Genomic DNA, 23,635 nt, shown 5'->3' with positions numbered 1-23,635 from the left:
AAAGGTTCTGATCAGGCGCAAAATCACAGGTTCCAATACGTCTCTGTAGGTGAATCTTCTTTATTTACATAAAAAGTAAAAGGTGTGTAGAACAATGCGTTTCGGGGCTCAAATTGTCCCCTTCATCAGGTTAACAGTACTCACAATAACTAATAGTAGATACAGGTATATATAGAAGGGAAAAAAACGCCATAAAAAAGGGTTACCTGAGGGCTGCCCACAGATGGGAGGGGCTAGCCCCAGGTAAAGTGTCACAAATTATAATACAGCTTTTTAACTTATAGACTTTAGCATATGTATTGTTAATTAACGCTGGTGGTGCATAGGTGGAATAATGTAACCACAACCATGTAACGCACGGATGCGTCCGGGAGGCGGTCGATTCATTCCTTCTGGACGCATCCGTGCGTCATCTCGCGAGATTTCGGACTGAGCCGGCCCGCAGGAGAATAGCAGAAACTCCTAATGCTGGCCATAAATGTAATGATTGCGGAGACCCTCAAATGCCAGGGCAGTACAAACACCCCACAAATGACCCCATTTTGGAAAGAAGACACCCCAAGGTATTCGCTGAGGTGTCCCTAAGGACAAAAAAAACTAAAAAAAATGTTTGTGTCTCCATCCCGCCTGCCGCTCTGCCCGCCTCCCGCACCGCCCACAACCCCTCCCCCCTGCACCACCCGCCGGCACAAAATCAATATTTTAGGCACACTAAAGTTTCTGATCCCAGCGGTCAGGGACCGCAGGGATCAGAAACTGCAGAAAGCGCAGCAAACCGCAGGTCTGAATTGACCTGCTGTTTGCTGGCGCTCGCCGATACGGGGGGTGGTCACATGACCCCTCCCTGGCGTTGTGACAGGATGCCGGCTGAATAATTTCAGCCGGCATCCTGTTCGGATTAACACCCGAGGCGCCGCAATCGCGATTTAAACTTAGGGCGTACCAGTACGCCCTAAGTCCTTAAGGGGTTAAACACAGTTTTTTTACTTAAAAAAAAATATATACATTAAAAAAACCTGTACTTGTAGTCTTACCCTTAGGCCTGTGGCTGCAATGTTAACACCTTTAACACTATGCAATCATGATCTTCTGTTAAATCAACTAGGTGCTGTGTTTGCTATTGACCCTAGTATATAAACGGTCGGGAACAGTGTTATCTCTAGCCATTGCTGTGCGGGAAGGTGTTATTTACCCTCATGTGTACCATAAATGTATATTTTTAGATTACATATTGTGCAGAATGTCTAACCCTTTCAGGACCGGAATTTTTTTACGTTTTCGTTTTGCGCTCCCTGCCTTCCCAGAGCCATAACTTTTTTTATTTGCCATATGAGGGCTTGTTTTTTGCGGGACAAGTTGTACTTTCCAACGCCACTATTTAATATTGCATATGACTTAGTGGGAAGCAGGAAAAAAATTCCAAATGGGGTGAAATTGCAAAAAGTTGCCATATTTTGACCCCTATAACTTTTTTGTAATTATGTGTACAGAGCTGTATGGGGGCTCATTTTTTGCAGGGCAATCTGAACTTTTCATTGATACCATTCTGGGGTGTGTATGACTTTTTGTAAAAAATGAAGCGACCAAAAAATTGTGAATCGTCTATTTGGACCCTTTTTTTTTTTATGTATGTATTTTAGGTAATATATATTTTTATACTATGGGCGTTTTTGCACATTGCGACACCCATGATGTTTTTTAATTTTTTTTATTTTTTCATTTTGGGAAAAGGGGGGTGATTAGAACTTTTTTATTTTTTACAGTTCCCATAGGGAACTATAACATGCAATCATCTGATTGCTATTATTATAGACTCCAATGCACTTGCATTGAAATCTATAATTATTTCACTACTTTCCTACGGAGCCCTATTACAGCCAATGGCTCCATAGGAAATACTATGCAGCAGCCTTGTGTCATTCATAAAGACACGGGCTGCTGCATACACGCTACAGCTCCGATCGCTACGCGGGGGAGATGGAGCACAACCAAAAGTGCGCACTTTCCGTTTCAGCACGCTCAAATGTCGTGGTCTGGATTGACCACAGCATCTGAGGGGTTAAATGTCCGCGATCGGCATTGCTGCCGGTTGTGGACATTAGCCGCGGGTGTCTGCTACAGCCATTACAGTATAATAAAAAATAAAAAAGACATGTCTTATCTAGGGTTGTCACAATACCAAAATTTTGATTCGGTACCATAAAAAAAGTATTGCGATACTCGATACCATTTGATACCTCGTGAAAAAGATAAAACTCCAAAAAAGCCACGTGCATTCTGCATTTTATGGAACGTCTGGACCATAATAGAACAGTCCTATCCTATTTTTTGTGGGACAAGGTGACAAAAAAAAAGGGAAAATTGCAAGTTTTTTTCTTTTCTGTTACAGCGTTCACCGCAAAGGAGATATATTTTATATGTAAAATTGGGAAAGGGGCGATTTAAAACTTCTTTTTTTTTTTTTTTTTTTTTGTATTTTGGTGTTTTTTTTTTTTTTTGTTTTTTTACTTGCCAGACCAGAACCTGGGATCTTTTAATCCTTTATCTTATTCCCCCCAATAGAGATCTATTAGGGTGAATAGAACCTCACACTGTCCCTTCTGCGCTGTGCATAGTAAACACAGCAGCAGGGAGCTTACCATGGTAGCCAGGGCTTCAGTAGCGTCCTAGCTGCCATGGTAACTGATCTGAGCCCCAGGATTACACTGCTGGAGCTCCGATCAGAGGCTGCCGCCTGCCAGTAATGAGGAGGGGAGGGGACTCTGAGGCCACTGCCACCAATCGATTTAACAATGGGGCCACTGCCCCACCAATGATTATACTTTATAATACTGGTGTTGAGGGGGGCGCACTGTGCCACCAATGAATATAATTAATACATCAATTTAATTGAATATAGTTTGCCTGAATACAAACGCAGGCTGCTGGTGCCAACCTTATCCCATACCCGGCCTCTGACTGCGTGTCGCGATCCACCGCAATTAACCCCTTAGGTGCCACACCTGAGGGGTTAATCGCGGCGGATCGCAGCGCGCAGTCATAGAGGCTGGGTATGGGATATGGCCGGCACCCGCAGCCTGCGTTTGTATTTAGGCATAAAGTATATTCATTGGTGGTGCAGTGGCCACAGCCCCACCCCTCCTTCTCCCTGCTATCAGTCCATTGGTGGCAGCGGCACAGGGGGGAAGGACTGCCTCCTTCTCCCTTGTGCTGCTGAGGGAACATGGCGCGCGCTGAGAGCAGCGCGTGCCATGTCGGTTAAGCTCGTGTGTGTCTGCTGGATCAAAGCCCTTTCTTCTTAGAGGCAGAATAACTGAGGGTCTAGGCTCAAATGGTGACAAGATTACAAAGTCTTGTCGCCATTTTACAATTCTAAGTCGCATTGGCGACTGTTTTGGTCGCCATCTTGAGCCCTGTGCTAAAAGAAGCAGGTGGCCATCCGCGGCTTTTAACCCTTTCACGCCAAGGGCAGGTGTTTGTCATTCAGGGGTGCGTTTTTGAATGCTCATTATCCAGGACCCCAGTTTTTAAAAAAACAATAATTGGGGGCCTTTGACCTTAAAGGGAACCTGTCATCAACTTTATGCTGTCCATACTAACAGACCGCTGAAATCAACTCGCCTGTCTCTCCTTAATGCTGCCGTCATTCATAAGTAAAAAGTACCAACTTCACAATCACAACCATTGCAGCCGAGGCCTTGATAAGAGTCAAATCCACCTGAGAAGAGTCATGGTAATTCATGAATTCCTGCCCACCTGCTGATGGCTGACAGTCTTCTACCTAGTTGTCTCCCTTTCTCTCTAGGGGAGAACTGCCAGTCATCAGCAGGAGATCAGGAGATTATGAATAAACATGACTCTTCTCAGGTAGATGTGACTCTTTTCAAGGCCTGTGCTGCAATGATTATAAAGCTGGTTCTCAGCAACAACTTAATATTAGCTGATGAGTGACACACTGCTGAGATCAGCATTTCTGTCACTATTTTATGCCGCCCTCAGTGAGGTCAGCAGAAAGTTGATGACAGGTTCCCTTTAGGTTATAAAAAAAAAAATAGACATAGATAATATTCTCAGGTCAATCTTATTACATGTAAAATAAATAAAGCTATTACAAATGCTGTTCTACACAAAGCCTAGAAAAATAAATTGTCTCATCATGGTGAACTATTTAATGAACAGAATAAATTGTAATTTTCTTTTTTTTTCCTGCTAAATCTGCACTTTGTTTTCCAGCAAGTCGAAGCCTGCCAGGGAGATTTAAGCACCTTGGCCAATGTTGTCACATCACTTGCAAATTTTAGCAAGACAAAAGAGACGTCTCAGTCCAGCACAGAACTCTCTGCTGTGGAAAGTCTGAGTAATGGTGATACGTCACTCTCCGAACTTCCGCAAGATAATCAGTCCAACAATGAAGTCACCAGGTACTTTTTTTTTCCGTTTCTAAAGCTCCCTTTACACGAGACAACATCTCGTCAGTGGAGGAGGCCGCAACATGCAGAAATCTCCTCCTCAGTATGGAGAGGAGTGATCGCTAATGCCATTGCTTGTCCCCATACAGACTCATTGTTTGCCGGCAGCAGATCATGCTGTGTAAACGATAATTTTTGTGACCACATGAATGATCGTTTACCCGATCGAGCGTTTCACTCATTCATCGGGTAATTGGCGCATTTACACCTCCAGATAATCGCTAACGAACGTTCCTATGAAGGTCATTGGCGATTATCTGCAGGATTCTGAGCCCGTGTAAAGGGATCTTTATAGGGATGAGCAAATCGACTCCGGCTGCTTCATCCGAAGTCGATTTGCATAAAACTTTGTTGTAATACCGGACGGAGCGGGAGCTCTGTACAGTATTAGAATGTGTTGGCTCAGATGAGCCAAAGTTATTATGAGACTTTGTGTAATAACTTTGTGATTTCATTTTTACTGAACCTCTATACCGAAGTTCAGTATCAAGATTTTTTTACAATAATAATTAAATCACAAAGTCTCGTGAGACTTCGCAAAGTAATAACTTCTGCTCATCTGAGCCAATACATTCTAATACTGTACGGGAGCTCCGTATAGTATTACAACAAAGTTTTATGCAAATCGACTTCGGGTGACGTAGCTCTTTACATTGTCAACATGCGTAGCAAAGCCAGCTATTCATTTGGCTTGGCTTCACAGACATGCAGTTTGGGGGGAGAATATACAGTGCTGCCCAAATTTTTACTTAAAGTTACTTTTATTCAGCCAGCAAGTAATTTTTTGACGGGAAATGACATAGGTGTCTCCCAAAATATAATAAGACGATGTACAAGAGGCATTATTTCGGAAGAAAACATATATTTCTCAGCTTTCTTTTACATTTAAGCAAAAAAGTGTCCAGTCCAAAATTAATCATACCCTTCTCAATAATCAATAGAGAAGCCTTTATTGGCTATTACAGCAATCAATCGCTTCCTATAATTGCAGACCAGCTTTTTGCATGTTTCCACAGGTATTTGTGCCCATTCATCTTTAGCAATGAGCTCCAAATCTTTCAGGTTGGAGGGTCTTCTTGCCATCACCCTGATCTTTAGCTCCCTCCACAGATTCTCAATTGGATTCAAGTCTGGACTCTGGCTAGGCCACTCCAAAACGTCAATGTTGTTGTCTGCTAACCATTTCTTCACCGCTTTTGCTGTGTGTTTTTGGTCATTGTCATGCTGAAATGTCCACTGGTGCCAAAGGCCAAGTTTCTCTGCAGACTGCCTGATGATGTCGTTGAGAATCCTCATGTATTGCTCTTTTTTCATGGTGCCGTTTACTGTGATTAGGTTCCCTGGTCCATTGGCTGAAAAACACCCCCAAAGCATTAGGTTCCCACCACCATGTTTGACAGTGTGGATGGTGTTCTTTGGGTTGAAGGCTTCTCCTTTTTAACGCCAAATGAAGGAAACATCATTGTGACCAAACAATTCAATTTTTGTTTTATCTGACCATAACACAGAAGATCAGAAGTCTTCTTCTTTGTCCAGGTGAGCTTTTTCAAAGGCCAAGCAAGCTTTTGTGTGCCTTATCTGGAGAAGTGGAACCCCGCAGTGTGCAGTGTCTGTTGGATTGTCTGCCTTGAGACATTGCCACCATCAGAGCCCAGATTCACCAGGATGGCCTTGGTGGTGATCCTTGGATTCTTTTTCACCTCTCTAACTATCCTCCTGGCCAGCACAGGTGTCACTTTTGGCTTCCGACCACGTCCTCTGAGATTTTACACAGTGCGGAACATCTTGTATTTTTTGGCTTAAATGTAAATAAAAGCTGAGAAATGTTTTTTTTTTTCCCCCACAATAATGTCTCTTGTATATAGTCTTATTATCTTTTGGGAGACGCATCTGTCATTTCCCATCAAAAAATTACTTGCTGGTTGAATAAAAGTAACTTAAAGTCAAAATTTGCCAATGGGGTATGAATAATTATGGGCAGCACTGTAAGTAGCTACCAAACATGCCTGGTGCTCCTCATCTTATAGGAGACAAAGATCGTGTATGAAATTGTTCTAAAAGATCCAACCCATCCAGTCCAGCATGGGAGAGTCTGTCTGTCAGTGGATGCTGCTGTATTGTAATGAATCATGGGACAAAAAACTCATCTGGGATACTTGCTGTAGACAGGCAGGGTCCTCACACTGGGAAGCTGGTTTGGCACTCCCTGGCAGAGCTGACATGGAAGCCTTCACTGTTGAATTTTGTTTACTGGCGGTGGTTAAAAAATTGAATGCTTAGCTGTGCCATTTGTTTTGGCACAGAAATTGGGAACTTTCCATTGACTTCCATGTGCTCTTTATTTCAGTTCTTCAAGCATAACTAAAACAGATTTACAGGGCAGCTTTGCAAAACATTGTCATTCTGAGTCACTATCAGATTAATCAGATGAATGATTACCATGCTTTTCTTAGTATCACTAGTTTGTATTTCAGAGCCTTTGATACACTAGCAAAAGCTCTTAACCCGTCTGAAAGCTCTTCCCAGGACTTGTCAGAAAACATTGAATCTAGCTCTAACCTCTTTCAAGACATTGGAGTTGTTGAAATGGAAGGACCCCTTCTTAGTGATTCCCACATATCCTTCAAGGTAGGGTTTGAAATTCGCTCTGTGCTCTTCCATGGGGCATCGTGGGGACCATGTTATAAACTATCCAACATGCTCTTTAGGTGAAGATGAAATTGTATGAGTCTATAGGTAGCTTAGTCTGTGTTGGTTTTAGTATGTAATCCGTTTCTGGTTAAAATTGTACTTTCTCGCCCAGTTTCCTTGGGGGACACAGAAGACCTTGGGGTATAGCTCATCTCCATAGGAGGCGTGACACTAAGTGAAAACTGTTAAGCCCCTCCTCCACAGCTATACCCTCAGCCTGGAGAGAGAGACTGCCAGTTTTTGCTTAGTGTCCAAGGAGGCAAGACACTCCCTGCTCTGCAGGGCTCTTTTCTCCTTGTTTTAATTTTTGATTTTTACTTTTTTCTTTTCTTTTTGTTCCAGAACATCAGGGACAACAGAGACGCACTAGACCTCTCTGTTTCTCCCGGGGTCGAGCTGCGCCAGTGCCGGTCATCCGCACTGCTGCCTCCCCCACAGAAGACAAGGTGGATCAGGGCAGCCCAGCTCCCCTACATCCCGCCAGCACAAGGGTCGCCCGCACGCCAAGCCCCTCTTCCAGCGTCCTGCCACTACGGTGCCAGTAGCTGAAGGGGCGACCCTGCTGGAACGGACCGAGGGTGAAGACGGCTATGGTGAGAGATTGGCTTCTCCAGCCCTACGTCCCCCCCCCTCACCCCTCACCCCACCCCGGTCTCCTGCGTGCCTGACCCCCATACTGACAGGGCCTCTGGACCCTTTTGTCCCTGCTAGCCCTAGGCTGGCCCCTGGCTGCCACAGGGCGACATTTTGCTCCCATAGGACATTGGCACCCTTCTTCCTGCAAGAAGAATGCCTGGGGAGCTGCAGAGGTTCGCACCTAGCTGCCCCTGACGTAGGGGTTAGGCAGGCTTCCCACCCTCACAGACCCGGTCTCAGGGTCCCCCTCCCTCTTACCGGCCACTGCTTCAGGGCCACAGGGCCCGCGCCTTGCTGCCCCTGACCCATCACGGGCACCGGTCCGGTCAGCACTAATATTCCGGTGCGGCCGGGCGCCGCAAAAGATTTTAGGCTCCGCGGCTCCCGCGGCGGTCCGCCATTCCAGGCCCCCTTACTTCCGGCCGGCGGGGTGGGCTCCCGCGGCCAGCGAGCCACCATTCCAGTCCCTGTCTCTTCCGGCCGGCCGGGTGGGCTCCCGCGCCGGCAAACCGCCATTCCGGGCCCCTGTCTCTTCTGGCCGGCGGGGTGGGCTCCCGCGGCCGGCATTGGGCTATGCCCCAGCAGGTGGCGGTCGGCGGGGCTCCGCTACTTTGGTCCCAGGCTTCGGCCTGCTGGGCCGCAATCCTGACCGGCCCGCGGGGTGGGCTCCCGCGGCCGGTTTGAAGCGCCGTTCCGCCGCAGGTCCCGGCGGTATGACGGGCCGGGGGCCGCAATTTAGCCCCCGGCTTCGCGGCCTACTAGGCCGCAATATTCCGGTCTCTGGTGGAGGGGGCGGGAACTTCTCCAGGCGCGAATTTTCCCGCCTGGAGGTTCCTCCGCCCCCAGGGGATCGCACGCCGCCCTCCAGGCCGGATCCCTGTTAACCCTTTGGGTGCAGGCCGGCTCCCAAAATTGGGTCTGTATAGTTGGCCCCCCTTTTTTCTCCTGTCTCTCAGGGCCCCTATATGGTGGCTCCCCTTTAGCCTCAGAGGCTGAGTTTAAATAATAATAAAAATAAAAATAAAAATAAAAAAATAATGAAATAAAATAAAAATAATAGATCATGATTTCTATTGGGCTGCGCTTGACGCTGCAGCCTCATCAGTAATGCTGCATGTCTGCATGACCTTTCCACAGGCGGCATGGTGTTGCGCTCCCAGCCTGCGTCGCTGCTAGGGCATTTCCCCTTTTAGGCGGTTTTCTTGCCTCTTCCAGGATACGGCGCTGGCCAAGTGCATTCGGCCCTCTGTAGGCAGCATTCATCATCTCTCCAGTTATGGTGCCTGCCATGTGCATCCCCCCCCCTCCTAGGCGGGCTACTGCACTCTCCCTGGCTGACCATGTGCATGACCCCCTTCTTAGGCGGAATGCTGCACCTTCACCGGATACGGTGCTGGCCTTGTGCACGACCCCCTTCCATAGGCGGAACGCTGCACTCTCTGGATTTGCTGCCGGCCATGTGCGTGACCCCTCTCCGTGGGCGGAACGCTGCACTCACTGGATTCGCTGCCGGCCATGTGCGTGACCCCCTTCCTGGGCGGAACGCAGCACTCTCACTGGATCTGTTGCCGATCATGTGCATGACCCCCTTTTTTAGGCGGGATACTGCACTTTCACCGGATACGGTACTGGCTGTGTGCACGACTCCCTTCCATAGGCGGAATGCTGCACTCTCGCTGATGTGCTATGATGTACTTATGTACTATGTTATTATGCTGCACTCTCGCTGATGTGCTATGATGTACTTATGTACTATGTTATTGTGCTGCACTCTCACTGGTTGCGCTGCCGGCCTTTTCTTAGGCGGTATGCTGCACTCTCATTGGATTCCCTGCCGGCCTTGGGTATGCCTCCTTCCCTCAGGCAGCATACATACATCCCTCTGTCTTTGGGTGTTTCCTCGCAGGTACGTTGCTGGCCACGTGCATGTACCCCATACATGGCAGGGTGCTTGCACTCTCGCTGGATCCGCTGTCGGCCATAGGCATGACTCCTCTTCCGTAGGCGGTGTACGCACTCTTGCTGGATTCGCTGCCAGCCAGGGGCATGCCTTCCTTCCTCAGGCGACATGCACGCGTTCTTAGTGACTGTGTTTGTCTCTCGCCAGTACGTTGCTGGCCATGTGTATGACTCCCATGCATGGCGGTGTGCTCGCACTCTCCCTGGAGGAGATGCTGGCCATGTGCTTTACCCCCCTTTTTCTGGGCGGTGTGCTACACTCTCACCGGATACATTGCTGGCCATGAGAATGGCCCTCTATCATGGGTGGAACGCTTGCACTTCCATTGGATACGGTGCTGGCCTTGTGCGTGACCACCTCTCACTTCAAGGGCAGAATTTGGCACGCTCATGGGATTCACGGCTGTCCTTATATGGCTGGGCTGGACTTGTACATGTCCCCATTCATTGGCAGAGTAGTTACTCTCTCGCTGAGTTCAGTGTTGGGTGTATTATTGCACACTCATTTAATGCTAGGATACCCTGTGCATGTTCCCCTTTCACTAGGTGGACCTCCTGCGTTCCTGCTGGTTTATAGGGTATGTCCTGCTTCTCTGAAGTGGGTTCGGCCTTAGGCATCACTCCCTTTTGGGACGGGTCTTTGCACTCTTGCCAACTGTAGTTGGCCAGGTACAATTTCCCCCCTTTCGGGGTGGACTGTTGCGTTCCATCGCATGCTATACTGGTTTTGTGCATAACTCCCTTTCAGGTTGCACTTTGCGATTCCGTACATGCTGTGGCGCTCTGGGACGAGCCCCCCTTTTTTCTAGGTGGGTTGGCCTTCTCGCTGCTTGCGGGGCTGCTCGTTCGTATGCCTCACCTGCTTCCTGCGGTATACCTTTGTTTCTTGGGAGCCGATGCTTGCCGCCAGCCTTGCACTCGTCCCTAGGGAGTTCATTCTGTCCTCTTGACTGGACAGGCTCTATTTCTCTCTGCTGCACCGAGCTGGGTGGTGCTCATTCATTTAGTTGGCCTTTCATTCCAGGGAGTGTTCGTGGGTCCTAGATGCATGCCCTTTGCGTCCTTCTGCAGCATTGCTTCCCTGCGCTAGTGGTCCCATGGTCGAGAGTGCTGTTGTCTGCGGCGCCTCTCGAATTCTTCATTGGCGCTGGCAGGACTGCGGTTCCCTTGCCTGCCGCAATTTCCTCCTCTTCGGATGCAGTGTGGTATGAGTCCTTCCTCTTGGCGCCTCTACGCTTCTGTCTGATCTGCTACCGGGTTCGGGCTGCTCTTCTCGGGACGGTCACCCAACTTCTCTTGGGTGCTGGATTACCCAGGTCCGGAGGACCTCCGCCTTGGATTCTTCAAGGTATTCGCCTTCTGCGAGGCGGTGGACCGGGCGTCTCAGTGTAGCGGGTTCTGTTTTTGAGCTGTCTTATGGCTTCCCTGTTGCCCACTCCTCCTCCTTTCGGTTGGAGGGTGTTATGTCGGCCTCTGTCTCGACTGCCTCTTTTCGCCGGCTTTGTTTGGCTCCCGCTCTATACAGATCACTCCGATGTGGCTTCCCGCCAGACTTAGGAGGCTGTGTTTTCACTGTCCTCCCCTCTGGGGTGAGCCTGGTTGTTCCTGTGGATGGTTCCGGTGTTCCTTTTGGCCTCGTACTGTCTCCCTTGTTCCCGCTGGCTGTATTAGCTGTGTGCTTATTTACCGAGTCTACCGCGTTCTGTCCTCCCGCTGGGTGCAGATTGCGTGGCCCGTTCTAAGACGATAGTCCTGATGTAGACTTACCTTCTCGGTAACTTGGGGGGACTACCTTTTCGGTTCAGATTGTCCTTTGATCCCACACAGGGGCTGTACAACGTTGTTACATCAGCATGGTCTTTAGCCTGCCTTCTCCTGGCATCTGGCGGATCCTTTGGGTTCTTTCCATCTGTCCTTCTGCTCCCCCATTCGGGTGGATGCGGGTCAACGTTGTTCGGGGCCGACGGGGCTAGTTTTGTCGACCCTTCTGCCCGTGTTACTGGTCTGCGCCTGTTCTCATTGGGTTTTCGCCTGCTTGCCAGGCGACTTCAGCGGGTTCACTGCTGTCCACTCCTGGCTGTGTCTCGTCCAGGATCTGTCGTAAGACTTAGGGTTTTTTGTCTGGGGTTCTGTGGGAAGCTGTGCATTCCCCACTCTGAAGTTCTTTCCCCATGGTTCTGTCTTTTAGTTGAGGTGTCAAGTGTCGGCGCTGTTCTTCCTCTTCCAGCGTTCCCGGCCCTCTGGGCCTGCCAAGACCTTCTTCCTCGGAGTGGCTCTTTGGTTCCTCTGTACTGTCCTTCGGTACCGCCCTGGGGACTATATCCTGAGCTCTCGGCGCTCCAATCTTGCCCTTGGAGCCGTTACAGGAGTTCTCTCTATCCTTCTGTCCTGTACGGTTGTGTTCCGTATCAGTCGTGTCTCTGACGGGTGCCGGCATGGCCCCTTTTTTTGTTACGAGCTTTCTGTCTTTTCCAGGACAGGGCTGTTCTGCATCTCGTTTCTTCCTTCCTTCCTTCTGAAGGTGGTGTTGCCTTCGCTTCAACACCTCACCTATTTGGACGTTGTTTGGGCCTGGCCGTTTTTTACTTGGAGATCTCCGACTCTTGCAGTCGTTCGGCCTCTTGGGTTTCCAGGAGGTCTGTGCATAGGGTTGGCAGACTCCAGGGTGGTTTTCCTCCGCTTGATCAGATTGGCTATTGCTGAGGTTACCGCACCTAGGGCAGGATTCTGTCTTTGGTGTCGCCGTTCCTTTCACCAGAGCGGTCGGTGCCTCCTGGGCCGGAGGCATTGGGCTTCGGCCGTGCATTTGGGCACGGCGGCCACAGGTCTGCCTTGCACGCCTTACTGAGTTCTACAGGGTGCATACTCTGACTTTGGCAGATGCTGCCTTACCCCGCCTGGGTTTACAGGCGGCGGTTCATTGATGCCTTTCGGGTGCTTCGCCTTGGTGCTGTGGTCCCTCCCCCTTTTGGACTGCTTTTGAACGTCCCAAGGTCTTCTGTGTCCCCCAAGGAAACTGGGCGAGAAAATGAGATTTTTGTATAACTTACCAGTAAAATCTCTTTCTCGCTCTTTCCTTGGGGGACACAGCACCCACCCATTAATTGTTTTTTCTCTGTGCGTTTTCCGAGTTTTTGTTACCCGTTGGGTAGTTGGCTTGTTGGTTCCTTGTTGGACTTTGCCTTTTCTCACTGCTTGGACACGCAACTGGCAGTCTCTCTCTCCAGGCTGAGGGTATAGCTGTGGAGGAGGGGCTTAACAGTTTTCACTTAGTGTCACGCCTCCTATGGAGATGAGCTATACCCCAAGGTCTTCTGTGTCCCCCAAGGAAAGAGCGAGAAAGAGATTTTACTGGTAAGTTATACAAAAATCTCATTTTATCTTGCTTCTGTTTGTTATATGCCTTTTGTTTTTCAGTGTAAAACCTTAAGCTTTGATTTTCACTGCAAGAATATTTTCACATTTGTTGGCAACTTGCTGATAGAGGCATTTTTCTCTTTCAGTCCGTCTTATCCGTTCTGGATCAGCCATTAGAAACTGTGAAAAGATTAAAGAGAGTCTGTCACCAGCGACCTCCCTACCCTCCTATTTGAATGGACAAATAGCTGTAGTTCACCTGATTAAAGATCTTTTTTATTCTTTTGTTGATCCAAGGCTCCCTTCATTAGTTATGATACCTAATCTGCAATTTAGGCCTCTTGCACATGAACGTTTTGGTTCCGTTCTGTGCATTGGGGACCGCAATTTGCATGGGTCCGTGATCCGTCCGTCCCTTGTTTTATCCTTTTGCGGAACGGGAGCACGGATCGGAACCCCACGGAAGCACTGCGGATTGAATGGGTCCACATCCTAGATGTGGAATGCACACTGTCGGTGCCCTGTGTATTGTGGAACCGTCGTATGCGGCCCACAGTACGGCCACGGGAGCACTACGGCCGTGTGCAAGAGGCCTTAGGCGTCTGCTGCAGTAAGGGCATCACTGTTACTCTCATTGCATCAAAGCACTACTTCTGTCTGTGGCCGGCCCCTCCTTTGCTGCTTTGATTGACAGGGCAGAGGGAATGGCTGTCCACAAAAAGGAGTGGAGCCTGTATGCAACGAGAGCAACAGTGATGCCCATGTTGCACCAAAGGCCTAATTTGGATATTAAGAAAAAGTATCATAACTTGGGAACGTAGCCTCGGATCAACAAAAGAAATCAGGTGAACCACAGTTATGTGTCTATGGAAACCAGTTTAACAGGGACGTTGTTGGTAACAGGCTCCCTTAAAGGGGTTCTGCACTTTGTTTTAACTGATGATCTATCCTCTGGATAGATCATCAGCATCTGATTGGCAGGTGTCCGACACCTGGGACCCCCGCTGATCAGCTGTTTGAGAGGGCAGCAGCGCTATAGCAGCGCCGGGGCCTATTCGCTGTTTACTGCCAGCCCAGTGACGTCACGACTAGCATCAACTAGCGTGGGCGGGGCTAAGCTGCATTCAAGTGAACAGAGCTTAGCCCCGCCCATGCTAGTTGATACTAGTTGTGACGTCACTGGGCTGGCGGTAAACAGTGAAAAGGCTGCGGCGCTGCTGGAGCGCCGCTGCCTTCTCAAACAGCTGATCGGCGGGGGTCCCGGGTGTCGGACCCCCACCAATCAGATGCTGATGATCTATCCAGGAGGATAGATAATCAGTTAAAACAAAGTGCAGAACCCCTCTAAAACACTTCCCTACCGCCATATGACTATATATGCCAGTGGTAGAGTATTTAAACATAGCGTCCATTCTGAAGTGCAACTGGAACCATAGCCTCCGGGTTTCTGCCGTTTTAAACAGCAGACAACTGGAGGCAATGTCTTTGATTGGCAATAATGTAGAACACAGATGTTTAACTCTTCAGATGCTGTGTTCAGTTGTGACCACTGCATCTGAGGCGGCCTTCCCTTCAATGTCAATTCATTGCAGTCTATGGGACAAGCAATCAGAACTAAAATATGTGTAAAAAATGTTTTTAAAATATAAATTCATACAAAAAATTATTATTTAAATCACCCCTTTACCCATATTAAAAATAAAAATTAAAGATCATAGGCTCCATCATGTCCCAAAGCCTGTACTATTAAAATATAAATGTATTTATCCTGTACCGTTAACTGCGTAACGAGAATAAAAACAAAATGGCTGTTTGTTTTTTTACGTCCCAAATTTTTTTTAAATCAAAATGTATAATTTCATAATAGTATCAATTAAATCTACAGATCACTCTGCAAAAAATGAGCTCTCACTCAACTCTTTAAAAAAATAAAAATTATGGGCATCAGAATGTGATAGTTTTTTTATTTTTATGTATTAACACAGGGAAAACTGTAATTGTACTAACCCAGAGAATGAAGGTAACATGTCATTTTTACTGCATAGAGAACACTTTACAAATTAAACTTCTAAATCTGTTGTGGATTAGCATTTTTTTCTGCAATTCCACCCCATTTGGATTTTTTTTTTTCCAGCCTCCCACTACATCGGATACAGTAATAAATAGTGACATTAGAAAGTACAAGTTATTCTGCCAAAAAACAGAATAGGGAAGGCAGAGAATGAAAAACGGAGCATTGCCCCATAATAAAAACATGGAAATCATATTTTCTTTGAAAGTAATGACATTTATAGAAGAAAGTAAAATTATTTATAGGGATACTTTTATTTTGCATGTCTGCACATTTTCCATGTATTTCTACTTTCTGAAACAGTATGTTTTTGCATTCTTCCCAGCTGACAATGCCTTCCCCAATGCCTGAATACCTGAATGTGCACTATATCTGTGAATCAGCATCACGGCTGTTATTCCTGTCCATGCACTGGGCCCGCTCTATTCCCTCCTTCCAAGCTCTTGGGTGAGTATGAGACTCACATATTGCTGGCAAAGGAAGCCGCTCCTCTTGACCACTCAACAGTTAAATCCACAATTTTGAAATGTGTACTTTTTAATAATCTAATAACCTATTTCAGAATTTCTCTCCAGCCTGCTGACTGTGTGTTTGTTTCTTATTAGGCAAGAGGTCAGCATCTCTCTAGTGAAAGCTTGCTGGAATGAGCTGTTTTCGCTTGGTCTTGCTCAGTGCTCCCAAGTGATGAATGTGTCGACTATACTAACAGCGTTTGTTAATCACCTGCACGGCATGCAGCATGGTAAGAGCCTCTGCTTACATTCCCACATTACAGAGGACCTGACAGGTCTGTTTTACCTGATTCCACCTTGTAATACATCTGCAGAAGCTATTCTTATGACTGTGTTATGCCATTCCTTTATTATTCCAGCTGGAAGTTGTGAATTACCAGCAGTCTGGTGGTTGGGAGGGTGTACCTGCACAGTCTGACACTATCCAGTCAGTGCTGCCAGTGCCAGACTGTGCAGGGAAACGCCCCAACTGGTAACATCCATCTGGACCTTCACTGCAAACTGCTAGAGGAATAATAACATATTGGTACAACAAAGTTATAAGAAGAGATGTTCCATAATTGTTTTGCAAGTGTTTACCAGACAGACATGTCAGGAGAAGTTACAGGTACTGTTGTCTTTTTTTTTTTTTTAATCAAATCGTTTTTATTAATCAAATAAATCCATCTTATTTTGACAGACAGGTACTGTTTAAGAGTCATCCTAGAATCAACATTTCATGTCACCGTCTATTCCAGCAGTACAGTGGAATCCATACATTTGTACCAGCAAAGTACAAGTGTACGGATTCCAAAGAGTGATATACTTCAGCTGCCTTATTGTTTAGTAAAACAGTACAATCCATGAATAAAGTACCGTATATTGCAAAAAATAATTTCAGGACATTTAGAACATTTTTATATAAACTTGTCTAAAGGGTTAGTTAACCTTCAAATTGTAAATGTAGTGCGAATCTATGCCTTCTCCATAGTAGGAGTAGATTTGTTTTTCTGCTTAATAGGCAACCAAAAGATACTGCTAATTGTATTTCAGAGTTTTTCCAGCTTGTGTATATTTACCATATACATGTGTTGTGTGTTTGTCCACAGTGCCTTCTTTGCTGGCTTGATTTCTTTTTTTCACCACATTGTACGCTGCTCGTATCCAGGGGTTATGACCATCCTGCAATCTAACAGCAGTGGTCGTGCTTGCACACTATAGTAAAAAGCACTGACCTCTCAGGTATCCCTGACTATGGGAGCGTACATAGGCACACATGCACAGCAGCTTCTGCCCCGGGCACCTTGTATCTGTGCTGTAGCGGTGGTTGTAGTCCCTGCATACGAGCAATGCATAATGTGATAGAAAAATTAATCCATCCAACACAGGAAGCAATATGGACAATCACAATACAGTAGTAAGTGTCTTGTATTAACTTTATCTACATGATGAATGTAATTTGCTGAAGTGAGACAACCCCTTTAGGTTCAGTGTTTGTTTCAGATTATTATTATTTTTTTAAACAGAAACAAGAAGTACTAGTGTAAACGTAAGGTGCCCTGAATCGAGCAAAGCAAACAAGGGACATAGCGCATCACTCGCACCATTACACCCATACCAGTTTTACTGGCATTTCCTCTGTCTTCTTACCCATAACACTTTTTTGTGTGACTTGGCTACCTCGTAGTTGACCTTTTAGTTGGAAGGAGCACACAACAAAAAAAAAAATTTGATTTCAAGACAGTGTCCTTTCTTCCGACAGATAAACTTACTGGAGACAAATTAAAGTTGGTGATGGACCACATCTTTAAACTTCAAGACTTCTGCAATAGCATGGTTAAACTTGGACTTGATGGGTACGAGTATGCCTACCTGAAAGCAATTGTCTTATTTAGTCCAGGTATGTTACTTTAGGCTTCAGTTTTGTTACGTGCAGAGACCCACATTTACTATGAATGCACAACTTTCATGGTGTTTGCAGCAAAATGGAAAACCTCATTTATAGAAGCCTTCATTATGTATATGCATCAAAAAGAACGACTTTTCAATATTTTCACCATTTCTTGGTTTTAAACCTCAAAACGGACATGGGCAATTTTGTGTAGGTACATTTTATGAAGCTGAGCTTTGGTACATTTAGACAGTTTCAGAGCATTTGGACAAATGTTTGGCGCAAGCTAAGCCAGCAAATATACGGTAATCTAGACCTGACAGTCTAAAGATGCACCAGTTTTTCATCCAGCATCAGCCATTATGATAAATGTGGTACATTTTCAGACAGTCTACATTTACTCTTCCTACAAATTAGACACGATTATTAAATGTGAGCCAGGGTTCTGTTCCCAAGAATTATCAGCACAAACATTTTATAACTCTCTAAGGCTTTACATACATGACGATCGATTTCTTTGGGCTCAGGCTGTATCTCCATGTGCCCCTAGGCTGCTGTGAAGCCTAAGGACTCTTTTACACGAGCGTGACGGATTATGTCCGGGTGCATTCAGGGAAACTCCCACCATTTTGCAAGCAAGTTCAGTCAGTCTGTGATTGTGTTTCAGTTTTTTCCGCGCCAGTGCAATGCGTTTTGATGCTTTTTTTTTTTTTTTATATATGCGTGATAAAAAACGGAAGGTTTACAAACAACATTTCCTAGCTCACATCAGTAAAAAAAAAAAAAAAAAACGCATTGCAGCCGCACTTGATTTCGGATGCAATGCGTTTTTAAATGAAGCGCCATTCACTTCTATGGGGCCAGGGCTGCGTGAAAAAACACAGAATATAGAACATCCTGCGTTTTTCACTCATCACAGAACTGATGTGTGAAAAAAAAATACACTCATGTACACAGACCCATTGAAATGAATGGGTCAGGATTCAGTGCGGGTGCTATGCTTTCACATCACGCATTGCACCCACGCGGCAAACTCGCTCATGTGAAAGGGGCCTAATTCTATACAAATCACGAAAGTTGAGCTAAAGGCTAACCCCAAGAACTTGTCGTTTTAATTCTGTAGAACTTTTGTTTTAATCCAGAAATGAATGTCAGTGGTCACCACCAGCTTTTTACTGAGCACCTAAACCAGTCCTCATATCTCTGCTTTCTGACACCTAGTCTGACATGACATTTCATTACTGCAAACTTTTTTGTCTTAATTTCTACATTAAATATATCTGCAGATCACCCTGGATTGGAAAATGCATTGGATATTGAAAAACTCCAAGAAAAAGCCTACATGGAATTCCAAGACTATGTCACCAAAACATACCCAGATGATACCTACCGGTGAGTTTGTTATATATGCGTGTGTGTGTGTGTGTGTATATATATGTTAGCCATAACATTAAAACTGCTGATAGGTGAGGTGAATAATATCCTCTCATCAGCTGTACCTGTCAAGGGGTGGGATATATCAGGCAGCAGTTAAATAAATTCTTGAAGTTAATCTACTTTCATAAAAGCAGAATTGTAATGTCTAGATGACTGGATTACAGGATTTCCAAAACGGTGAGTCTTGTCGGGAGTTTCAGTATTCAAAGGCTTTTTAATGCATGTGGTCTTATCCCACAGAAGAGCTACAGTAGCACAAACTCAAAAAGTTGATGCTAGGTATAGCTCCCCAAATTGTTAGATTAACCAGAGCTTTGCAGTTTCCGGCGTAGGGGGCTGGCTAGCTGCTGACCATAACCTAAATGTGTTACAATGAGTATATGAGCATCAGCGTATAGGGCAGGAGCTCACATTTTAGAGAGCTTTTGCTCTCCTGTTTGTGGCTGCTCTGCTTAAGCCTGACATAGACTATGTACGCCAGGCTTTTGTGGAGTAGTGCTGGTACAGGCAGGAGCAGCGGCCACAGGGGAATCCTCATTACATAACACATCCGCATACACAGTGCTGTATCGGAGTACGAATTATAAAATGCTATAGGTACCTAACCGCCGGGTGCCTATTTTGCATGGAAAAGTAAAAAAATAAATAAAGTGCAATACATAAATTATTTTCAGCACATTTAGAATAGGCTTTAATAAAGTTTAGTTAAAAGTTTAAGTACAAGTTAAGGCTTTAATGTTTAATATTTATATATTTTTTTAATATTTTTTATTTGTTTATATGTTTCTGGACACAACTAAACTTTTCTTCTTTTCTTAGGCTTTCTCGGCTCTTACTGCGGTTGCCAGCCCTGAGACTAATGAGTGCTGCCATTATGGAGGAGCTCTTCTTTGCAGGCCTAATTGGCAATGTACAGATCGATAGTATTATTCCATATATTTTGCGTATGGAAAACGCTGACTACAACAGCCAGATTGTTGGAGTCAATGTATAGCATATGTCTGACATACAAAAAAGGACTTGGAAAGCATTTTATTCTTGATTTCCTTTTAGAAAGAAGATGCACAAGATATTGAAGGATGTGTAAAAGTTTGCTTAAATATCTTCAAGTATCTTTTGTCTTTTCTGTCAATAGATTAATTGTGCCTTTTTGGCACGGTGTATATATTACCAAATATATATATATATAGAGAGAGAGATATGTTTATATTGTTGTGAATGGCCTATGGCTACCTAGTCAGATATATTGAAAGCAGTGCTTTTTACCCTCCCCCAGAGTATCATGTTATGGTACGCTGCAGTATGATTTGTTATAATGAACTCCTGTTTTTATTGCAGTTTTGTGTTGCGTGCCTTGCCTGGATGCTTTCTAAGCTGTGCAGCAGGTTTGCAAGTGACCTAAGCTTATTTTATACATTCAGACTGTTTGAACAGTCTAAACTAGAAGCTTTTTTTTCTTTTTTCTTTTTTTAAATTTAATGAAAACCTTGTACGTATTCTCTAAGAATCACAGTACTAACATAAAAGAAATATTCTTCATGTCAAAGGATTTCTTCTTGTTCCTGCATGGAATAAAAATGCATTTCCATATTTTATGGTCTTTGTGACATTAGTAGTATATAAGTCTCAGATTGTAATATATTTAAAGATTATATTCATTTTCTTATATTGCCAGCAGGGTTCTGAAAAAAGCTATGTTTTATTCCATGAGGATTTATTAAGAGTACCCTTTCATTTGCTTGTTTCTGTAGTAAAGAAAGATGGGTTTTTCACAATGTTTTCCATTTGTAGGTGGTGCTGTTTAATCGTGTTATAGTTTCCTACAGCCCTTGTGAATATGTAACATTAATGGTGTTGTGCAGTGGCTTAATAGTGATGACCTATCCCCAGGATCAGTATCGGATCAGCAGGGATCTGGCTCCTGGCACCCCCACCGGTCAGCAGTTTGAATAGGTTATGGCGCTTGTGCGAGTGCTTCTTCCTCTTCAGTTTACCAGTGCAGTCTCCTTTGTGGCTGTGACGCAGTGTAATTACAACTGCTCCGTCCCATTAATTTAAATGGGATGGCCAGTAATTATACTGCACCGCCGCTACAAAGTAGACTGTGTGCTGGTGAACTGAAGAGGAAGAAGTACGAGCGCCACAACCCATTCAAACTGCTGATCGGCGCCTCTGTTGAGGATTATTGCATCAACAATATAAAACAGAAAAGTCCTGCATGCAGAACTGTTTAGACCAGTAAGATGAGAGGCTCCCTAACAGGAACCCAACAATCTGATTGTAGTTATTAGTGTCCGTCTGGCAGTGTTTCGGTTATGTTGCGGATCCATATTTTCTGTTATTTTCGTAGCAGAACAGAGGAAATCATAAGCGCAAACGTGAAAGCGATTTTTTCCAGCAATATGTTAACTTGTGTAAACTGTAATCTTGTTTCCATTTAATTCCGTAGACCTTACTGAAGTTTCCATCGCTCCATGCCAAAACTTCTATGAAACCCTATCTGAAAGCAGCATATAGTAGGGGTAGAGATGCTGAGCTCCGGTATCTATAGTTTACGATGACTTAAAGGGGTATTTTGGTTGTTAAAGAGGTTGTCTCATCCCACCTCATCCACACAGTTCGGATCACAGTGCTGTGGCGCTCTGCTGTTTCAGTAGCTCTCATTGCCATGCACAATAGGCTATGCTGTCTCCCTCACTCAGAAATGGCATAGCTTGCTGTGCACAGCAATGAGAGCTACTGAAACAGCAGAGCGCCGGAGCTCTATTGTCGGAACTGTGTCTCATCTCGCCTTAGTAACGACGGGATGAGACAACCTCTTTAAGTTATCCTTAACCTGAAACAAATGGATGACTTATTTCCACAGACTTCACCATTAGGAAGAAATAACTAATTTCAAAAATGTGGGGGGGGGAACCTCTAAGAAAACACTTGTCAAAAACGCATGATATTCTTGATGTTTTGTCCGTGGCATTTGTCTCAGGTTATTTCCATAGGCTTCTCCATAGGAAATAAAAAGAACCAATGTCAAAACTGTGAGACTAAAAACCACTACTAAAACACTTGGGGGAAAAAACACAAAATTATTGCAGTTTTTTTTGTAAGACAATAAAATTGCATGTGAAGAAAGCCAAATAGGAAAAATTCTGTTTTCGGCAGACATGTCCTTTAGATCTTACTGAAGTTTATAGGGGTTGGCCGGTTTCCTGTATTGATGACCTATCCTCAGTCAGCTCTTTGAATAGACTGCAGCACTTGTATGAGCGCTTCAGTCTTTCACTGTTTACCTGCTCACCGTCGACATTGCAGCGGTGAGCAGGTGTAATTGCAGCTCCCCCATCCCATTGACTTGAATGGTATAGAGCAATTATTGTTACAGTCCATTCTGTCCCATTGAGGTTAATGGGACGGAGGAGCTGTAATTACCCCTGCACACCACGGCAATATCTATGGTGAGCAGGTAAATAGTAAGGAGAACACAGCACTCCTGTCTCTAAAAACCGCTGATTGGTGGGGTGCTGGAAGTCGGAACCCTGCTGATCTGATAATGATGACCTATCTCAACTGTGCCTAGGCCATGCGACTGAACGTGATGTCACTGGCCTATTCAAACAGCTGATTGGCAGGGGTGCCGGGTGTCGGACCCCCCCACCCATCTGATATTGATGACCTATCTTGAGGATAGGCCATCAACTTTATTCCCAGAACACCCCTTTAATTTTTGGGACAAGTAAGGTTATTTTTACACTTGCGTCAGAGGATTCCGGCAGGAAGTTCCGTCGCCGGAACTGCCTGCCGGATCTGGCAATCTGGACACAAACGGATGGCATTTGAAATGCATTGAAATACTGGATCCGTCTCTCCAGTGTCATCAGGAAAAACAGATCCGGTATTAATTGGTCTGCGCATGTGTGGACCGAAAGAATGGATCAGTCAATTCGGCAAGTGTTCAGGCACTAATACATTTCAATGAAAATTAATGCCGGATCCGGAACATGCTGCGGTATTTTCACTGGCCAAAAAACGTAAGAGGGACTGAACTGATGCATCCGGAACGGAATGCTCTCCATTTAGAATGCATTAGGATAAAGCCGATCAGTTTTTTTCCGGTATTGAGCCCCTGTGATGGAACTCAAAATCGGAAAAGAAAAGCGCTAGTGTGAAAGTAGCCTTATAGAAATGAAGAAAAGAAAAAAAAAAAACCTTTGAACTACAAGACTTCTGGCTTGGTAAATACTCTAAGGAATGCCAGACCTTACAAGAGTCTTACTATATGACAAAGGTGACCACTAACTGCCTATTGGCCTAGCCTACACAATAATGCTAAGGTGCTGTCTTGTCGGTCATGAAAGCAAAGCAAATTTTCTTATGTAAACCCTTATCTTGGTCACAAGTTGAAAAGCTTCTTTGGTAGTAATCTCAAGGTTTTATGTAATGGGTAATACAGGTATATGTTCTTAGTACGGTAAGAACCTCTCCCTCTATCCATTGCATAGAATAACCTATAGAATTACAAAAGCTACATGACCGGACAGACTGAGTACTTCTGTTACACTGTGCTGTGCCCACTCAAATTTGCCCCTATAATACATGTCATTTTTTGGGTCTTGCACTGCAGGAGTCACTGACTTGT

General features: G+C 45.2%; 1 protein-coding gene across 6 annotated transcripts in view; it reads left to right on the top strand.

The window, feature by feature from the left end:
* Positions 1–23,072, top strand: part of NR2C1 (nuclear receptor subfamily 2 group C member 1) — a 69,460-nt gene extending 46,388 nt beyond the window's left edge. For all 6 annotated transcript variants that reach the window (XM_044280526.1, XM_044280520.1, XM_044280523.1 and 3 more), the window contains 7 exons: positions 4,234–4,421; positions 6,944–7,097; positions 15,509–15,630; positions 15,789–15,925; positions 17,437–17,574; positions 18,852–18,957; positions 19,822–23,072. In XM_044280526.1, coding sequence (XP_044136461.1) covers positions 4,234–4,421; positions 6,944–7,097; positions 15,509–15,630; positions 15,789–15,925; positions 17,437–17,574; positions 18,852–18,957; positions 19,822–19,996 — 1,020 coding nt within the window. In that variant the 3' untranslated portion in view covers positions 19,997–23,072. The remainder of the gene's footprint in view (positions 1–4,233; positions 4,422–6,943; positions 7,098–15,508; positions 15,631–15,788; positions 15,926–17,436; positions 17,575–18,851; positions 18,958–19,821) is intronic.
* The last annotated feature ends 563 nt before the right edge of the window (positions 23,073–23,635 follow it).

Source organism: Bufo gargarizans, chromosome 2, assembly GCF_014858855.1.
Source record: "Bufo gargarizans isolate SCDJY-AF-19 chromosome 2, ASM1485885v1, whole genome shotgun sequence".
NCBI lineage: Eukaryota > Metazoa > Chordata > Amphibia > Anura > Bufonidae > Bufo > Bufo gargarizans.
The sequence above is the reverse complement of the archived record's forward strand: the minus strand, read 5'-3'. Positions and strand labels throughout refer to the sequence as shown.